This window comes from Hylobates moloch, unplaced genomic scaffold (assembly GCF_009828535.3).
Source record: "Hylobates moloch isolate HMO894 unplaced genomic scaffold, HMol_V3 SCAFFOLD_12, whole genome shotgun sequence".
NCBI classification, from domain to species: domain Eukaryota; kingdom Metazoa; phylum Chordata; class Mammalia; order Primates; family Hylobatidae; genus Hylobates; species Hylobates moloch.
In genome coordinates, this window is record NW_026652287.1 from 64347886 (window position 1) to 64368032 (window position 20147).

The window sequence follows — 20147 nt, forward strand, 5'->3', positions numbered from 1 at the left end:
ACACACACACACACACACACACACACACACACACACACACACACACCTTCCTCAACTTCCTCCCCTACACACACCCAGCAGTAAAATATAGAGGCAAAAGGGATTCAGATAGGGCCTGGGGGACACTATTACAGAGATTGCAAACTCCAGCTCTATAGGGGCCAGGCAGGAAGCTCTCACAGGCCTCTTCTGCAGCCAGACACCTGGGTTTGAATCCTGGCCCTGAAACGTGTTGGCTGCCTGACTGTGGGCGCACTACTGGACTGCTCTGTGCCTCCATTTTTTCATCTGGAAGATGGAGACAACAACAGTATTAAGACTATAATGAATTTTTTGTTTGTTTTTTGAGATGGAGTCTTGCTCTTGTCACCCACGCTGGAGTGCAATGGCACAATCTCGGCTCACTGCAACCTCTGCCTCCCAGGTTCAAGCAATTCTCCTCCCTCAGCCTCCTGAGTAGCTGGGATTGCAGACGTGTGCCACCATGCCCGGCTAATTTTTGTATGTTTAGTAGAGATGGAGTTTCACCATGTTGGCCAGGCTGGTCTCGAACTCCTGACCTCGTGATCTGCCCACCTCAGCCTCCCAAAGTGCTGAGATTACAGGCGTTGAGCCACCGCACCCGGCCTTTTTTTGTTTTTGTTTTTGTTTTTGAGATGGCGTCTCGCTCTGTTGCCCAGGCTTGAGTGCAGTGGCGCCATCTCGGCTTACTGCAACCTCCACCTCCAGGGTTCAAGCGATTCTCATGCCTTAGCCTCCCAAGTAGCTGGGATTACAGGCACGTGCCACCATGCCCAACTAATTTTTGTATTTTTAGTAGAGACAGGGTTTCTCTATGTTACCCAGGCTGGTCTCAAACTCCTGAACTCAAGCAATCTGCCTGCCTTGGCCTCCCAAAGTGCTGGGATTACGGGCATGAGCCACCGCACCCAGACCATAGTGAGTTTTTTGTTTGGTTGTGGTTTTTGTCTTTTGAGACAAGGTCTTGCTTGGTCACTCGGGCTAGAGTGCAGTGGTACGATCTTGGCTCACTGCAGTCTCTGCCTCCTGGGCTCAAGGGATCTTCCTGCCTCAGGCTCCCAAGTAGCTGGGACCACAGATGCCCACCACAATGTTAATTTTTGTGTTTTAGTGAGACACAGTCTTACCATGTTGTCCAGGCTGGTCTTGAACTCCTAGGTTGAAGCGATCTGCCCACCTTGGCCTCCCAAAGTGCTAGGATTACAGATGTGAGCCACTGCATTTTTTTAAAAATTAACCTTGTAGCGGTTGGGCACGGTGGCTCACGCCTGTAATACCAGCATTTTGGGAGGCCAAGGCAGGCAGATCACGAGGTGAGGGGATTGAGACCATCCTGGCTAACACGGTGAAACCCTGTCTGTACTAAAAATACAAAAAATTAGCTGGGCGTGGTGGCGGGCACCTGTAGTCCCAGCTACTTGGGAGGCTGAGGCAGGACAATCGCTTGAACCCAGGAGGCAGAGGCTGCAGTGAGCTGAGATTGCACTACTGCACTCCAGCCTGGGCAACAGAGCGAGACTCCGTCTCAAAAAAAAAAAAAAAAAAAAAAAAAAATTAACCGTGTAGCTCCAGCTCAAAGGATCATAGTGAGTTTTCAACTCACTATGTTATAACTCTGTGTCTGGCAGACAATAAGAGCTTCTCAAATATTAAGTATTTAGTATTAGTAAATGGAGCAATAATTACTCAGCTCCAACCAATAGTTGCTTGGCATTGCCAGATTTTGTTTTTCAGGAAAACCTAGAAATTTGTTTTAATTTTCTGTAGAGACAGTGCTTGCTATGTTGCTCAGGCTGGTCTCGAACTCCTGGCCTCCAGCAAGCCTCCTGCCTTGGCCTCCCAAAGTGTTGGGATTACAGGCGTGAGCCACTGAGCCTGGGAAAGCCAGAAATTTGGAATCACGGGTGAATGTTCTGATTTTTGAATAGGGGATCCTAGACAAAATGAAAACACACTGCAGGCCAGGCCACCGCCCATGGATGGGGCTGCCAGGCTGGGGTGCCACTCACCAGGTGCTGCAGACCCCGGCGTGCCCGTGCCAACAGGCTCTCCCCATGCAGCTGCTGTGCCAGCCGTTCCAGGGCCTGCAGCTGCACCTGGTGCCGCTCCTGGCACCGTTGCAGCCTCCGCACCCGGCGTTGCAGTGCTCCCAGCACTGCGCCCAGACCGGTCCGGGCCTGTTGGGCAGGGACTTCAGGTTGTGACCCCTGGGGAGTTGGCGCAGGGGCCAGGGGGGTCAGGAGCACGGTGGCCGCAGTCTCGGGGCTCCCCGATGTGGGGCCCAGCACCACTAGGCGCACTGGGCCAGAGACTGGGATGGCAGGGCCCTGGGGCAGGGGTGTATTCTCCTGTAGGGGAGGCAGCAGCGAGACTGGCTTCTGGGTGCATCGGGTCCTCCGCTGACTCTGGAAGACAAGGCATGGGGTGCAGGGGTGCCGTGGCCAGACTTCGACTCAGGAGGAAAGGGATGGAGGGTGTGTTTCCAAGGAGGACTTGCCTAGGTAAGGCCAGATCTCAGGGAGGTAGTGTCGTCAGGAGGGGAGGGCCAAAATTCAGACTCAAGGAGGGACTTCCCTTAGGAGGGGAGGTCTGGGGGTTGGATTCCAGAAGCAGGACCTCCCGGCACTCACCTTGGCAGGTGGTGCCCGGGAGAAGATGGAGGGCACTGCATCAGGCCGCAGGTAGCGCACACCCCAGCGCCACTGGAAGCAGGAGGGTGCGAAGTGCTCACTGCACAAGTGCTGGTGGCAGCTGGGCACCCAGTGCTCACGGCCCATGTGCCGCAGCCAGGCCTGCAGCCGGGGACCATCCTTCAGTGGGAACCTGCATGGGTGGTTGGGGGACTGGGTCAGTGCTACGAGGTTCAGACTTATCCCTCCCAGAGGATACCCACCCTGGAGGTCTCTAGGCTCCAAGCCTGTGCCTCCCTAGGGCCAGCAAGTAGACCTGTCTTGTGCCCAGGCTTTCTCTATCTCATACACACAACCACAACCCTTTCTTCAGCTTCATCTTTTAGTAGTATTATTTTGTGAGACGGGGTTTCACATTTGTCACCCAGGCTGGAGTGCAATGGCACAATCTTGGCTCACTACAACCTCCGCCTCCTGGGTTCAAGCGATTCTCCTGCTTCAGCCTCCTGAGTAGCTGGGACTACAGGCGCACGCCACCACGCCTGGCTAATTTTTGTATTTTTAGTAGAGATGAGGTTGCACCATGTTGGCCAGGCTGGTCTTGAACTCCTGACCTCAGGTGATCCACCCACCTTGGCCTCCCAAAGTGCTGGGATTATAGGCATGAGCCACCACGCCTGGCCTTTTTAATTATTATTATTAATTTGAAAGCTCCACCTTTTAAACACCCAGCATCAGCCCACCTCTGCCCCCTCCACTGCCCCTCCTTCCAGCCTCCTTCCTGATCTTCCTGCCACAGTCCCGCCCCTCCATTCCCAATTTGTTCTTCCACATCAACTTGTTGGAGCAGTTTATAAAATCAGACATTTATGATGTGGGAGATCGTGCAGCCAAGCGAAAACGTTTCTTCCACAACCATATAAATGGGGGTGTGGGGTTTCTGGATTAAGAGAAATTTAAGAAACATCAGCACAAAGGCAGGATGTGGACCTTGCCTACGACAAACAATTCAGTAAAAAGACATTTTAAGACAATTGGGGAAAACTGAACATGAACTGGGTATAAGATAATTGTTAAGAAACTGGTCGGGCGTGGCGGTTCATGCCTGTAATCCCAGCACTTTGGGAAGACGACAAGGTGGGAGGATCGCTTGAGCCCAGGAGTTCGAGACCAGTCTGGGCAACATAGGGAGACCTCGACTCTACAAAAAAAAAAAAAAAAAAAATTAGCCATGTATGGTGGTACATGCCTGTGGTCCCAGCTACTCGGGAGGCTGAAGTGGGAGGGTCACCTGAGCCTGGGAGGCAGAGGTTGCAGTGAGCCGAGATTGCGCAACTGTACTCCAGCCTGGGTGACAGGCCAGACCCTGTCTCAAAAAAAAAAAAAAAATTCATTTTGCTAGGTGTGATAACTGTATTGGTTTATGCTTCTGAAACAGTCTTCTGTTAGGAAATCAGTCTGAAATAATTATGAATAAAAGATCTGATGTCTGGGATTTACTTTAAAATAGTGTAGGAGCCGGGCGTGGTGGCTCACGCTTGTAATCCCAGCACTTTGGGAGGCCGAGGCGGGCGGATCACGAGGTCAGGAGATCGAGGCCATCCTGGCTAACATGGTGAAACCCTGTCTCTACTAAAAAAATACAAAAAATTAGCTGGGCGTGGTGGCGGGCCCCTGTAGGCGGCTGAGGCAGGAGAATGCTGTGAACCTGGGAGGCGGAGCTTGCAGTGAACCGAGATTGCGCCACTGCACTCCAGCCTGGGTGACAGAGCGAGACTCGTCTCAAAAAAATAAAAATAAAATAAAATAAAATAGTGCAGGACAAAAACTTAGAAGTGTGGGCAGGGCAGTGAAGAAGATTGGCGAAGTGTTGATAACTAGTGACACAGTGATGGATCCTGAGGGCGCTACTTTTTGTGTATGCTTGAAAACACCCACTAACAAGTCTTTAAACAACTCAACAATAACAATAAAACACAAATAACCTGATTCAAAAATGGGCAAAGGACTTGAACAAACATTTCTCCAAAGACATGCAAATGGCCAATAAGCACATGAAAAGATACTTGACATCTCCAATCATTAGGAAAACGCAGTATCAGAACCCTGATGAAATATCATCTGACAAACACCACAACAGCTACTATTGAACAACAACAAAAAAGAGGCCGGGCACGGTGGCTCATGTCTGTAATCCCAGCACTTTGGGAGGCTGAGGCGGGAGGATCTCCTGAAGGCAGTAGTCCAAGACCATCCTGGGCAATGTAGCAAGACCTTGTCTCTATGAAAAAATATTTTTTAAATTAGCTGGGTGTGGCGATGTGCATCTATAGTCCTATCTACTTAGGAGGCAATGTGGGAGGACTGCTTAAGCTCAGGGGTTTGAATGCTGCAGTGAGCTATGATCACACTACTGCATTCCAGCCTGGGTGATGGAGGAGGGGAAGGGGAAGGGGGAGGGAGTAAGACGGGGAGGAAGAGGAGGAGAAGAAAAGTGTGTGAGGATGTGGAGAAACTGCTGGAACTCTGGTACACTGCTGGGAATGTAAAACGGTGCTGCCACTGTGGAAAACAATATGGCAGTTCCTCAAACACTGAAAAATAGAATTACCATATGACCCAGCAATCCACTTCTGCTTATATAACCGAAAGAACCGCAAACAGTGTCTCGGAGAGATATTTGCACACCTGCCTTCACAGCAACATAAATCAGGCCTGGCGTGGTGGCTCATGCCTGTAATCCCAGCACTTTGGGAGGCTGAGGCAGGCGGATCACTTGAGCCCAGGTGTTCAAGACCAGCCTGAGCAACAAGTGAAATCTTGTCCCTACAAAAAATACAAAAATTAGCCAGATGTGGTGGCGTGTGCCTAGAGGCCGAGCTACTCAGGAGGCTGAGGTGGGAGGATTGCTTGAGCCCAGGAGGTTAAGGCTACAGTGAGCCATGATCACATTACTGCACTCTAGCCTGAACAAAAGAGTGACACGCTATCTTAAAAACAAACAAACACACAAACAGACAGACAGAAACATAGCAGCATAAATCACAACAGCCAAAAGGTGGAAGTGTCTATCAACAGATACATGGATAAGAAAAATGTTACATATACATACAATGGAATTTTATTTTATTTAATCTTCTTTTGGGGGGGCGGGGGAGATGCAGTCTCACTCTGTCACTCAGGCTGGAGTGCCATGGCACAATCTCAGCACACTGCAACCTCTGCCTCCTGGATTCAAGTGATTCTCCTGCCTCAGCCTCCTGGGTAGCTGGGATTACAGGCTCCTGCCACCATGCCCGGCTTATTTATTTATTTTCGCGATGGGGTCTCACTCTGTCCCCCAGGATGGAATGCAGTGGCGTGATCTCGGCTCACTGCAACCTCTACCCCCTGGGTTCAAGCGACTCTCCCGCCTCAGCTTCCCAAGTAGTTGGGATTACAGATGCCTGCCACCGCACCTGACTATTTTTGTATTTTTAGTAGAGAGAGGGTTTCACCATGTTGGCCAGGCTGGTCTTGAACTCCTGACCTCAGGTGATCCACCCGCCTCGGCCTCCCAAAGTGCTGGGATTACAGGCGTGAGCCACCGCACCTGACCTGGAATTTTATATAGTCCTGATCTGACACATGCAACAACACAGATGAACTCTGAGGGCCATTAGGGTAAGTGAAATAAGCCAGTCAAATACTGACGATTCCACACATGAGGCAGAACAGTCAAATTCCTAGAGACAGACAGTGGAATGGTGGTTGCCAAGAGCTTGGGGGAGAGGGAAAGAGGGAATTGTCCAATGGGGATAGAGTGTTTTAGGAGAGGAAAAAGTTCTGGAGATTGGTTATACAACACTTAACATTAGTGAATTGTACACTTAAAAATGATCAAGATGGTAGATTTTATGTGTATTTTGCCATAATTTAAAAAATTTTTAATAGGCCAGGCACGGTGGCTCACACCTGTAATCCCAGCACTTTGGGAGGCCGAGGTGGGCAGATCACTTGCAGTCAGACCTCAAGTGATTTTGAATTCAAGTTCAAGACCAGCCTGGCCAACATGGTGAAACCCCGTCTCTACTAAAATTACAAAAATTAGCCAGGCCTGGTGGCGTGTCCCTGTAATCCCAGCTACTCGGGAGGCTGAGGCAGAAGAATTACTTGAACCTGGGAGGTGGAGGCTGCAAGTGAGCTGAGATCATGCCACCACACTACAACCTGGGCGACAGAGCAAGACTGCATCTCAAAAAAAAAAAAATTTTTGTTTTAAGTTTTAAAAAATAAAAGCTTTCTCAGTGGTTGTGGGTGGGGATTATCTGATGAGGGACCCTCTAAAGGTGCCCCACTTCTCCGGTTTCCGGGTGCCACTCATTCCCAGCATCTGCTCTTACCCTCTTAGATGGTAATACACTCTCTATTTAGACCTGGGCTCAAGGCTACCCATAATAAAGATCTCCTTTTCCAGCCTTATTTGCAGCCAGGGGTGGCCACATGATCACGTGCTGGCCAGTTTGTCCTTAACAGCTGCCAGAAACTCTGAGACTGTAAATGTTTATTTCAAGCTGCTAAATTTGGGGATAGTTTGTTATATAGCATTAGATAACTAAGACACATCTCATGCATATCCCATCTTCACAATGTTTTCCATATCTGTAATATTACTTATTTCATATTTTTCTTAAAACTAACCAATTTTAACTATTAAACAAAGATACTTAAAAGAGAAACTTTACCTCACAATTGAAAATGGAAAATCAGTATCAATTCCACAAACAAAAGCTAACTACAAAAACATCAGATGCCATTACCTACTGAGGGCTATGAGCCTAAGGCCTGCTCTCTTTTTTTTTTTTTTTTTTTTTTTTTGAGACGGAGTCTCGCTCTGTCGCCCAGGCTGGAGTGCAGTGGCGCCATCTCGGCTCACTGCAAGCTCCGCCTCCTGGGTTCACGCCATTCTCCTGCCTCAGCCTCTCTGAGTAGCTGGGACTACAGGCGCCCGCCACTACGCCCGGCTAATTTTTTGTATTTTTAGTAGAGACGGGGTTTCACCGTGGTCTCGATCTCCTGACCTCGTGATCCGCCCGCCTCGGCTTCCCAAAGTGCTGGGATTACAAGCATGAGCCACCGCGCCCGGCCTGCTCTCTCTTCTTTTCTTTTCTTTTTTTTTTTGAGACAGGGTCTTGCTGTGTTACCCAGGCTAAAGTGCAGAGGCACGATCATGGCTCACTCTAGCCCTGAACTGCTAGGCCCAAGTGATCCTCCCACCTCAGCCTCCCGAGTACCTGGGACCACAGGCATGTGCCACCACACCTGGCTAATTTAAAAATTCTTTTTGTAGAGACAGAGGTCTCACTATGTTGTCCAGACTGGTCTTGAACTCCTGGGCTGAAGTGATCCTCCCACCTTGGCCTCCCAAAGTGCTGCGATTATAGGCATGAGCCACTGCACCCCACCCCTGCTCTCTCTTTGTTGAAAAGAAAGACTAGGGAATGCTAGAGAATTAGGGACAAAATTCCTACAGGAGAGAGGGTAAATAAACACAAGCACATCCACACAAAATAATACAATGCAGCTATAAAACAGAATGTAGAGGTACTCTGTGAACTGACATGCTATTGTCAGGCACATGTTATGTGAAAAAAGCAAGGTTCTAAATAGACTATCTCAGCTTTTAGTCATTGTGGTAGCCCCCAAAAGCTATCCATGTCCTAATTCCTGGAAACTGTGACTATTTATTTATTTATTTATTTATTTTATTTATTTATTTTGCATTTTTTTTCTTTTTTTATTATTAATTTTTTTTTGCACACAAAACAAACATTTTCTAAAAATACATTCAAACAAAAAGATGCATATCAAACATATTAGGAAGGTTGCACATGGGAAGACGGGGAATAGAAATGGGGGGTGGGAATTAAAGAAAATAAATGAGAGAGGGACTTTGTATGGATCAATGATAATAACTCAATCCTCTATTTGACAAAGAAGAAGGAGAAGAAGAGGAAGAAAAAGAAAGTGGGATAAAGGATCAGAAAGGGAGGAAAATAGAAAAAATTAGAGTATGACTCCAGGGTAGACCTGTTTTGTCGTCGCTGGGTTGGTTGGTTGGTTTGTCTGTTGTATTTTTCATGTTTCGCCATGTTGGCCAGGCTGGTCTCGAACTCCTAGCCTCAAGTGATCAACCCCCCTCGGCCTCCTAGAGTGCTGGGACTACAGGCGTGAGCCACCACGTCCAGCCCCCACATTGCTTCTGGCCTCCGTGGTAGACCTCCCAGACGGGGCGGCCGGGCAGAGGCGCTCCCCATATCCCAGACGGGGCGGCCGGGCAGAGGCGCTCCTCACTTCCCAGATGGGGTGGCGGCCGGGCAGAGGGGCTCCTCAGTTCCCGGACTGGGCGGCCGGGCAGAGGCGCTCCTCACTTCCCAGACGGGGCGGCCGGGCAGAGGCGCTCCTCACATCCCAGATGGGGCGGCTGGGCAGAGGCGCTCCTCACTTCCCAGACGGGGTGGTGGCTGGGCAGAGGCGCTCCTCACCTCCCAGACGGGGCGGCCGGGCAGAGGCGCTCCTCACATCCCAGACGATGGGCAGCCAGGCAGAGACGCTCCCCCACCTCCCAGACGGCCACCGGCGGCCGGGCAGAGGCTGCAATCCCAGCACCCTGGGAAGCCAAGGCAGGCGGCTGGGAGGCGGAGGCTGCAGTGAGCCAAGACCACGCCACTGCACTCCAGCCCAGGCAACACCGAGCACCGAGTGAGCGTCTGCAGTCCCAGCACCTCGGGAGGCCGAGGCGGGCAGACCACTCGAGGTCAGTAGCTGGAGAGCAGCCTGGCCAACATGGCGAAACCGCGCCTCCAGCCAAAGGAGAAAAAGCAGGCAGCGGTGGTGGCGCGCGCCAGCAATCCCAGGCAGCCCGCAGGCCGGGGCAGGAGAGTCACGGGAGCCGGAAGCAGGCAGTCTGGAGCGAGCCAACTATACTCCAGCCTGGGCCACAGAAGGAAGAAAAGGAAAGAAAGAAAGAAAGAGAAAAGAAAGAAAGAAGAAAGAAAGAGAGAGAGAGAAAGAAAGGAAAGGAAGGAAGGAGGGAGGGAGGGAAGGAAGGAAGGAAGGAAGGAAGGAAGGAAGGAAGGGAGGGAGGGAGGGAGGGAGGGAGGGAGGGAGGGAAGTTTATTTTTTTAAGATGGAGTCTCGCTCTGTCACCCAGGCTGGAGTGCAGTGGCGCAACCTCGGCTCACTGCAAGCTCCGCCTCCCAGGTTCAAGCCATTCTCCTGCCTCAGCCTCCCGAGTAGCTGGGACTACAGGTGCCTGCCACCATGTCCGGCTAATTTTTTTGTATATTTATTTATTTATTTTGAGACAGGGTTTTGCTCTGTCACCCAGGTTGGAGTGCTATGGTGTGATCTCGGCTCCCCGAGGAATCAAACTCCCCAGGCTCAGGCAATCCTCCCACCTCAGCCTCCCAAGTAGCTGGCACTACAGGCATGTGCCACATGCCCAGCTAATTTTTATATTTTTTGTAGAGATAGGGTTTTGCCTTGTTGCCCAGTATGGTCTCAAACTCCTGGGCTCAAGCAATCCTCCCACCTTGGCCTCCCAACGTACTGAAATTACAGGCGTGAACCACCATGCCAGGCCTGAATATTAACTTATATGACAAAAGATGTGACTAAGTTAAGGATCTTGAGATGGGGAGATTATCCTGGGCCATCCAGGTTGGCCCTAAATGCCACTACAAGTACCTTTTTAATAAGAGGGAGGAGAATATATTACCACAGAAAAGAAGAGAGGGCAATGCAACCATGGAGGCAGAGACTGGAGAGATGTGGCCACAAGCCAAGCACTGCCTGCAGGCACCAGGAAACGGAACAGGCAAAGAAGAGATTCTCCCCCAGAACCTCCAGAGGAGTACGGCCCTGCCGACACCTTGGTTTTGGCCCAGGAAAGCCAATTTGGACTCCTGGCCTCTAGAACTGTTAAAAAATAATTTGTCTTGTTTTAAGCCACCAAGTTTGTTAGAGCAGCATGGGAAACTAATAGTGTAATAAAGGGAGAAATAAGAACATCTTTCACATTTGCTGGTATTTATATAAAGAAATTATGGTGATGTGGTTTGGCTCTGTGTCCCCACCCAAATCTCATCTCGAACTGTAATCCCCATGTGTCAGGGGAGGGACATGATGGGAGGTGACTGGATCATGGGGCATATTTCCCCCATGCTGTTCCCATGACAGTGAGTGAGCTCTCACGAGATCTGATGGTTTAAAAGTGGCAGTTCCCCTCTTGCTCTGTCTCCTGCCCCCGTGTAAGATGTTTGCTTCCCCTTCGCCTTCCACCATGATTGTAAGTTTCCTGAGGCCTCCCCAGCTATTCAGAATGGTGAGTCCATTAAACTTCTTTCCTTTATGAATTACTCAGTCTCAGGTAGTTGTTTATAGTAGTGTGAGAACAGACTAAGACACATAGGAAGGACACACAAGAAACTAAAGAGGCTACCAGTGGGGAGGAGGTGGATGGGATGAACAGAGATGGGGAAAGCCAAGACTTCTCAGACAAAGGCAGATGGAGGTGGAGGGGGCGGGTAGCTGGTGAAAGAGCATAGAAAGGCTGACTCAGAGAACACCAGTGGCACCCAGAGAGCAGAACCCCAGGGCACACAGCCAGGGAGTCTGGCTGCTGCAGTCAGCCTCCCTCTAAGATCCCAATGTTCTCAGCGGCCCCATTCTTCCAGGACACAAACACAAGATCTATTGCAACAGCATTCCCCATTCTTATTGCCACCATCTCCCAGGCAGAATCTGCCAATGGACTACTCGTATCTACTCTCTGCCTTTTCCTTACTAACAGAACTCCAACTTTCTTTGAGGCCACAATGTGTCCTGCTAAAAGACTATGTTTCCCAGGATCCTTTGCAGCTGGGTGGGGCCATGTGACTACCTTCTGGCCAAGGAATGCTTTAGTGTTGTGTGGGACCTCTGGGATGGTGCCTTAAATGGAAGGGACGATCAACAGGAATCAGCAGCTCAAAGAGCAAAGGAAAAAAGTCAATATCCTAAGAAAGGTCTCCTTAATTGGTCTTACTCTCTCTCTTGTTCCTCTGGATAGCAGCATTTGTGATGGGCAATATTGCTTTCTAAAAAACTACCTTAAGCAGACAACAAGTGTTCCCCTTTGTATGCAGTCAAATGCTCTACCACTGAGCTATACCCCCATGTTCCCCTTTGTATAAACTATTTTAGTCTTGCTGGTCATCTTGTCCAGAGCATGGGGTGGATATACTGCTAGAAGTCCTTTTTTGCTTTCTTACTAATGTAACTCAAAATTTCTTCAGGCTGATTAAATGCCCAGCTTTTAAAGACCACAATTCCCAGCCTCTTTTCCAGTTGGGGGTGGCCAATGATGAAAAGATGCCATTGAACGGGGTTTCTGGGAAGGCCTTATAAAGGGAGATGATTCAGTTTAGACCTGAATCCTTTTTGCTCTTTCTCCCTTCCCTCTTCCTCCTATAAGGAATGGTGGCAATAGTGGCTGGGGCACTGGCAGCCACCTTGGATGGAAGCCACAGGCTAAGGATGACAGGGCAGAAAGAGGCCGGGCACGGTGGCTCACACCTGTAATCCCAGCACTTTGGAGGCCAAGGTGGGAGGATCATTTAAGGCCAGGTGTTTGAGACCAGCCTGGCCAACATGGCAAAACCCTGTCTCTACTAAAAATACAAAAATTAGCTGGGTATGGTGACATGCGCATTCCAGCTACTTGGGTGGCTGAGGCATGAGAATCCCTAGAACCCAGGAGGTGGAAGTTGCAGTGAGCTGAGACTGTGCCACTGCATTCCAGCTTGGGTGACAGAATGAGACTTTCAAAAAAAAAAAAAGAAAGGAAAATAGAGATAGGACCCTCATTTCTCATGACTGTGGAGCTACTATCCCAGTGCTGGTTTGCCAACCTCTGTACTTGCTCTATATGAGGGAAAATAAACCCTGTAATAGAACGTATGCTGTCTCTCTCCACATGAGGATTACACATGCCCACTCCATTGACTTGAAGCTTGCTATATACTTGCTCCAGCCAAAAGAATGCCAGTGAAAGTGACACAGGCTGGGGGGAGGGGGGAGGGACAGCATTAGGAGATATACCTAATGCTAAATGACGAAATGACGAGTTAATGGGTGCAGCAAACCAACATGGCACATGGATACATATGTAACAAACCTGCACATTGTGCACGTATACCCTGAAACCTAAAGTATAATAATAAAATAAAATAAAATAAAATAAAAAAAGGAAAGTGACACAGGCCACTTCTAAATATGAAATTGGCCAAGAGCCACTGGGTGATTCACTCCAGTTTCTCTTTTCCTCCTCCTGTAAGACCAGCAATATTCCAAATAGGGATAGTTTCTTCAGCCTGAGACCCCAATTAAGATACTGTAGAGTAGGACCACAAATGACCTGCAAAGGACATAGTGTGAGCAAGAAATACACCTTTGGGCTAGGTGTGGTGATTCATGCCTGTAATCCCAGCACTTTGGGAGGCTAAAGCAGGAGGACTAATTGAGCCCAGGAGTTCCAGCCTGGGCAACATAGTGGGACTTCATTTTTTTTTTTTTTTTTTTTTTTTTTGAGATGAAGTTTCATGCTTATTGCCTAGGCTAGAGTGCAGTGGCACGATCTTGGCTCACTGCAACCTCTGCCTCCCAGGTTCAAGTGATTCTCCTGCCTCAGCCTCCCGAGTAGCTGGGATTACAGGCACCTACCACCATGCTTGGCTAATTTTTTGTATTTTTAGTATAAACAGGGCTTCTTTCTTTTTTTTTTTTGAGACAGAGTCGCTCTGTCACCCAGCCTGGAGTGCTGTGGCGCGATCTTGGCTGACTGCAACCTCTACCTCCCAGGTTCAAGCGATTCTCCCATCTCAGCCTCCTGAGTAGCTGGGATTACAGGTGCGTGCCACCACACCTGGCAATTTTTGTATTTTTAGTATAAATGGGGTTTCACCATGTTGGCCAGGCTGGTCTCGAACTCCTGACCTCAGGTGATCCACTCGCCCCGGCCTTGCAAAGTGCTGGGATTACAGGCATGAGCCACTGCGCCCAGCCCAATGGGACTTCATTTCTACAAAAATTAGGAAAATTTGCATGACAAGGTGGTGTCTGCCTGTAGTCGCAGCTACTCAGGAGGCTGAAGTGGGAGGACTGCTTGAGCCCAGGAGTTTCAGGCTGCAGTGAACCATGATGGTGCTGTACTCTAGCCCAGGTGATAGAGACCCCTTCTTAAAAAAACAAACAAACAAACAAGCAAAAAAAAACACTTTTGTTGTAGTAAGCCACTGAGATTTGAGAAGTTTGTTCGTGCAGCATAACTTAACCACACTGATTCCTATAGACCCCATAATTTGTTTAAGCAACTCTTATTGCAGGACTTTGCTACTACCAAGCAGATACAATTCTAAGTGATAGATCCCCCATAAGAGATGACCCCATTGCCACAGTCCCTGAAAGGGCCTAAGACAGAGCTAATGAAAGCTAGCCAGGCATGGTGGCGCATGCCTGTAGTCCCAGCTACTCAGGAGGCTGAGATGGAGCTGGTCCGAGTGTTGTGGGTTATTGTTAAGCTGATTTAACATTGTCTCCCCACACAACCATGCTTGACTAGCATAAAAATAAAATGAAAAATGAAAAAAAAGAAAAAGGAGGCTGAGGTGGGAGCACTGCTTGAGCCTGGGAGGCTGAAGCTGCATTGAGCCATGATCGCACCACTGTACTCCAGCCTGGGTGACAAAGCAAGATCATGTTTCAAAAAAAAAAAAAGAGAGAGAGAGAGAGTGAACTAATGAGTGTTCCCACTGGCTGCCAAGCAGGATTTCCAGTTATTTCCTGGCCACTTCCCTCAACGTGTCTCACCTTCTCTCTCACCTGGCATCCATGCCCTCTCCTAAGCCTCTTTTGGAAATTGCTTCTCATCTAACTCGTAACTAAGTGGCTTCTGCAAGACTGACTCAGGGGTAGGCCCTGAGGTGGAAATGGGCTAGTCACTAGTGGGTGCCAATGAAGACATGAAGTGATTTTTATACAGTCATCTGGCTGCTGTAAACAGTCGTCATCATTTTCCTCCTTATTATTACATACAAAGCACTTAGAACAGTGCCTGGCATAAGGTAAATACTAAGTAACCATTGTTGTTATGAGGGAGGTAAGAGTGGAAACAGGCTGGGCATGGTTGCTCACACCTGTAATCCCAGTACCTTGGGAGGCCACGGTGAGTGGATCACCTGTGGTCAGGAGTTCGCGACCCACCTGGCCAACATGGTGAAACTCCACCTCTACTAAAAATACAAAGAATTGGCTGGGTGCGGTGGTGTGCACCTGTGGTCCCAGCTACTCAGGAGGCTGAGGTAGGAGAATCACTTGAACCTGGGAGGCAGAGGTTGCAGTGAGCCGAGATCATACCACTGCACTCCAGCCTGGGTGGCAGAGGAAGACCCTGTCTCAAATAAAAAAAAGATGATGGCAGCCTGGCCTATGTGATGACAGTGGATGTGATATGTGATGAGAAGTAGTCTGGGAATGTGTTTTCCTTATTTCTTATTTATTTATTTTGAGACAAGGTCTCACACGGTTGCCCAGGCTAGAGTACAGTGGCTCAAATCACAGCTCACTGCAGCCTCGGCTCCTGGGCTCCAGTGATTCTCTCACCTCAGTGTTCTGTGTAGCTGGAACTACAGGCGTGTACCACCATGTCCAGCCAATTTTTTACATTTTGTAGAGATGGGGTTTTGCCATGTTGCCCAGGCTGGACTCAAATTGCTGGGCTCAAGCAATCCTCCTGCCTCGACTTCCCAAAGTGCTGGGATTACAGGTGTGAGCCACCACACCCAGCCTATCTTTCCTTATTTCTTAATGATTTATTTAGGACTTTCTCATTTGTGTTTATAACTGTCTTGTTAAGGTGTTAAAGAGATTTTGTTGTGGTTGTTGCAGGATGGAGACATGTCTTGAGGGTAGAGCCAAAGGACGGGTTAATGGATAAGTGGTGGATGAAAAGGAAGGATCATGGGTAACTCCCAGGTCACATACTCAGTTCCTCAATGTTTGGCCCCTCACCTATCCATGAGCTCTGTCATGGCAGAAACAAGATCTGTCAGGGTTCTTTGTGTCCAGCAGGGTCTTACTTGCTTCTCCAAGAAATACTCAAAAAGTTGCTGAATTAATCAACAGTTGCCAGAGTCATATACAGGCTTAAAGTCCCCCCTGAATCCCTTTGGCCCTACACCAGGGTCCCTCAAAGGATCCGTGAGACATGGACTGCTGGCTTTCCTGGAGAGCCCATCTGAAATGCATTCATCAAATCCACCCAACGAATCTTTACTAAGCACCTACAATGTGCCAGGCAATATTCTGGAGGTTGGAGACACAAACAGGAGGAAACAAGAAAAAGAAAGATAAAACCTCTGGCTTGATTGAACTGACATTCTAGTAGGGTGAGATAATGAATGAATACGTCGAAAATGCGATATGCAGACAGTGATGTTAAAGAGAAAAATAAAGCAGGAGACAGAATCGTGTGTGTTTGGGTGACAGTTACAGTTTTCCATAGGGTGGTAGTCATAAAGGCAAGAACTTTGAAATCAGAAGGAATGGCACAGGCAAAGTCCCCAGGGCAGCAACATGCCTGCCACACTATAGGAACATGAAATAGGCCAGTGTCACTGGTGTGAAGGGCAGGAGGAAAGAGATGAGGTCACACTGGTATCAGGGAACCAGCTCTGTAGGACTTTGCAGGCTTGCTTTCTACCTGTTCCAGCCTCACTTTATTTTTTATAGTGAGGTGAGAGTCACGGAAGGGATCTGGGCAGAGGAGGGCGCTGATCTGACTCAGGTGTTCACAGGCTCCCTCTGGCAGCAAGCAGGGAACAGACTGAGGGTGACGGTGGGAGCAGCGAAACCAATGAAGAGGCTGCTAAAATAGTCCAGTCTGGAGGTGATCATTGCCAGGAGCAGGATGCAGGAAGAGGAGAGGGTTAGAAGTGATCAAATTCTGGACAGTTTGTAAAGGGAGAGCCAACTGGATTTGCTGAGGGACTGGATGAAGAATGTGTCCTAGCCCACTTAGGCTAAGACCACCAGGGACAAACCTGTAGTCCAACACAGTCAGATTTATTTACAATGGCAATGGGGGAGTCTGCACACCAGAGATACCATAGGCCAGGGGTCCCCAACCCCCAGGCTACAGACCGGTACCAGTCTATGGCCTATTAGGAACAGGGCCGCACAACAGGAGGTGAGCAGCGGGCAGGTGAGCGAGTGAGAGAAGCTTCATCTGTATTTACAGCCACTCCCCAATGCTCACATTACCACCTGAGTTCTGCCTCCTGTCAGAGCAGCAGCAGCATTAGATTCTCACAAGAGTGTGAATCCTATTCTGAACTGGGCATGTGAGGGATCTAGGTTGCCCTCCATTTTTTTTGTTTGTTTTTTGGTTTTTTGTTTTGTTTTGTTTTGTTTTTTTATTTTATTTTATTTTTTTTTCTTGAGACGGAGTCTCGTGCTCTCACCCAGGCTGGAGTGCAGTGGCGTGATCTCGGCTCACTGCAAGCTCCGCCTCCCGGGTTCACGCCATTCTCCTGCCTCAGCCTCTCCGAGTAGCTGGGACTACAGGTGCCCGCCACCACGCCCGGCTAATTTTTTGTATTTTTAGTAGAGACGGGGTTTCACCGTGGTCTCGATCTCCTGACCTCGTGATCCGCCCGCCTCAGCCTCCCAAAGTGCTGGGATTACAAGCGTGAGCCACCACGCCCGGCCCTTGTTTTGTTTTTAGATAAAGTCTCACTCTGTCGCCAGGCTGGGGTGCAGTGACGCAATCTCGGCTCACTGCAACCTCCACCTCCTGGGTTCAAGTGATCCTCCTGCCTCAGCCTCCCAAGTAGCTGGGATTACAGGCGCCTGCCACCACACCTAGCTAATTTTTGTATTTTTAGTAGAGACAGGGTTTCACCACATTGGCCAGGATGGTCTCAATCTCCTGACCTCGTGATCTGCCCGCCTTGGCCTCCCAAAGTGCTGGGATTACCGGCATGAGCCACTGCGCCTGGCCAGTTGCCTGCTTTTTGTGAGAATCTAATGCCGGATGATCTGAAGAGTTTCATCCCAAAACCATTCCCCCAACCTCATCCCATATGTGGAAAAATTGTCTTCCACAAAACCAGTCCCTGGTGCCACAAGGGTTGGGGACTGCTGCCATAGGCCCTATGGACCTTTGTTTGGTGAGGGAGTCTCAACAAACATAGTTATTTTTTAGGTGAAATGTAAACGAAGCAGCGTTCAGATTGCCTCAAAGCAAATCAGAACCGTGCATAAAGGGATCAATATCAGGTCTGGATGGTGAAGTGGGCCCAGGGTTTGTCTTCTCAGAAGCAATAAAGTTTACATAGATGTAGAATATTGTGTCCTTATCTGAAGCTCCAAACCTGGATTGTAAATAGGGACTGCTTTTCTGTGTCAAAGTGACTTAGCTCCTCCAAGCAAAAGTGAGATGTTTCATTCTTACTTGACATGATTTCAAACAGCAAAGTTTGTGATCATCTCTGACTTTAGACAACCAAAGTTTCCTACTAAGAAAGCAGTAGACACTCAAAGGATGGGAATTCTGCCACTTTACATCTGCAGTATGTCCAAGAGAAATATTTTTTCCTGGCTGGGTGCAGTGGCTCACGCCTGTAATCCAAGCACTTTGGGAGGCCGAGGTAGGACGATTGCTTGTGCCCAGGAGTTTGAGACTAGACTGGACAACATACGGTGATCCCATCTCTCTTTAAAAGCAAAATTTTTTTTTTTGAGATGGAGTCTCACTCTTGTTGCCCACGCTGGAGTGCAGTGGCCTGATCTTGGCTCACTGCAACCTCTGCCTTCCGGGTTCATGCGATTCTCCTGCCTCAGCCCAAGGAGTAGCTGGAACTACAGGCATGAGCCACCACGCCCAGCTAATTTTTGTATTTTTAGTAGACACGGGGTTTCACCATGTTGGCCAGGCTGGTCTCGAACTCCTGACCTCAGATGATCCGCCCGCCTCGGCCTCCCAAAGCGCTGGGATTACAGGCGTGAGCCACCACGCCTGGCAAAAAAAAAAAAAAAAAAATTAAATTATCCAGGTATGGTGGCACGTGCCTCTGGTCCCAGCTACTTGGTAGGGTGAGGTGGGAGGATCACTTGAGCCCGGGAGGTCGAGGTTGCAGTGAGCTGTGATCGTTCCACTGCATTCCAGCCTGGGCGACAAAGCGATCTTGTCTCAAAAAAAAAAAAAAAAAATCAAAGAAATTTTTTTTCCCAAGTAATTCTTCCACCAACTGGCTTATATCAGCCAGATAAATAAGAAGACAGATCTTTTACAGTCGAAGCTAATTCTGACTTTCCCAAGTATGACGAAAGATGTAAGGATGACATTTTTTAAACCTAAGCAACAAGAATGAAGTACGCTACTAAGATAGGACAGACTGGAAGGTTTTGGGGTAGACACGATCGCAAGCTCAGTTTCGGATGCTTTTGAGTTTCAGATGGCTCAAATGCGTGGGGAGGGCCAGTGGGCATCTGCAGGCTCTGTAAGGAGCCTGCACCGACTTCACTTCTAACATCCCTTTCACTCTTCGGCTCGCTTCGCTCGCTATCTGTAGTTAATCGTCTACTCCTGCTGTTTCCCACGCCTGCACCTTTGTATGTGCAGTGGACACTGCCGGGAAGGCCATCTCCTCACGGTTTAACCCCACTTCCTAACACCCTCAAGCAAGACCAGAAGCCCCGCACAGCAGCACTAATGCTCGGGCCCCGCCCCTCCCAGGGTCCCGCCTCCCTCAAGCCCCGCCCCGCGCTGCGCTCACTTGTAGAAGCTCACAGGGCGGTTGTCTGCGCCCAGGCGGCCCGCAGTGTTGGAGCAGTTCGGCGCCCTGCAATACTTGGGCATGGCTGTCCAGCCCCGCTGAGTTTTGCCGGGTCAGCGGCTGCACTTTGGTTCTCGCGCAGCGCCGCCGAACCCCGCCCCGCCCGCGCGCTCGCCGCCTGCCTCACGTGACGTCCGTGGAGTCTCGTCACGTGCCGGGGAAAGAAAAGAGCTGAGAGCGGCTGCCTGCTAGGCGCGCCTCCACAGTGCCACAGTCACGCCCTCGTCATGTGACGAATGGGCCATAGCGAGTACTGTGCGCCTGCGCAAAGCCGGCCTTTGGCCACCCCGATTTTCATCACGTGTTGGGGGAAGGGCGGCGTCAGGCGTTTCTGAGCCTGCGCCAACCAAATCAACTGGCTAGTCAATCTCTTATGGCTCCACCCTACGCCTACATCCGGGCGACCGTTGGGGCGCACATAGTTCCTCTGGGTGGCGGCAAAAACCGAGGTGAGGCGGCCGTTGGCCTTAGCCTCTTAAAAATTAAAAACTGTATGTTTTAGCGAATAATGAAAACGCAGTCTGGATGAAAGACCCGACGACGCTTGATCAGGCATCCAGTACACTAGCTGTGGCCCCGC

The 20147-nt window shown here is 49.5% G+C and overlaps 1 protein-coding gene across 5 annotated transcripts in view; it reads right to left on the bottom strand.

Moving 5' to 3' along the window:
* Positions 1–20147, bottom strand: part of THAP8 (THAP domain containing 8) — a 25278-nt gene extending 5131 nt beyond the window's left edge. Inside the window, exons 1-4 of one of the 5 annotated variants that reach the window (XM_058425331.1) lie at positions 19508–19586; positions 9176–9623; positions 2652–2844; positions 2031–2426 (exon numbers count right to left, since the gene is read on the bottom strand). In XM_058425331.1, coding sequence (XP_058281314.1) covers positions 2031–2426; positions 2652–2798 — 543 coding nt within the window. In that variant the 5' untranslated portion in view covers positions 2799–2844; positions 9176–9623; positions 19508–19586. Of the gene's footprint in view, positions 1–2030; positions 2427–2651; positions 2845–8720; positions 9150–9175; positions 9624–19507 lie in introns of those variants that run through there. The other 4 variants (XM_032170607.2, XM_032170606.2, XM_058425332.1 and 1 more) reach the window with 4 other exon arrangements.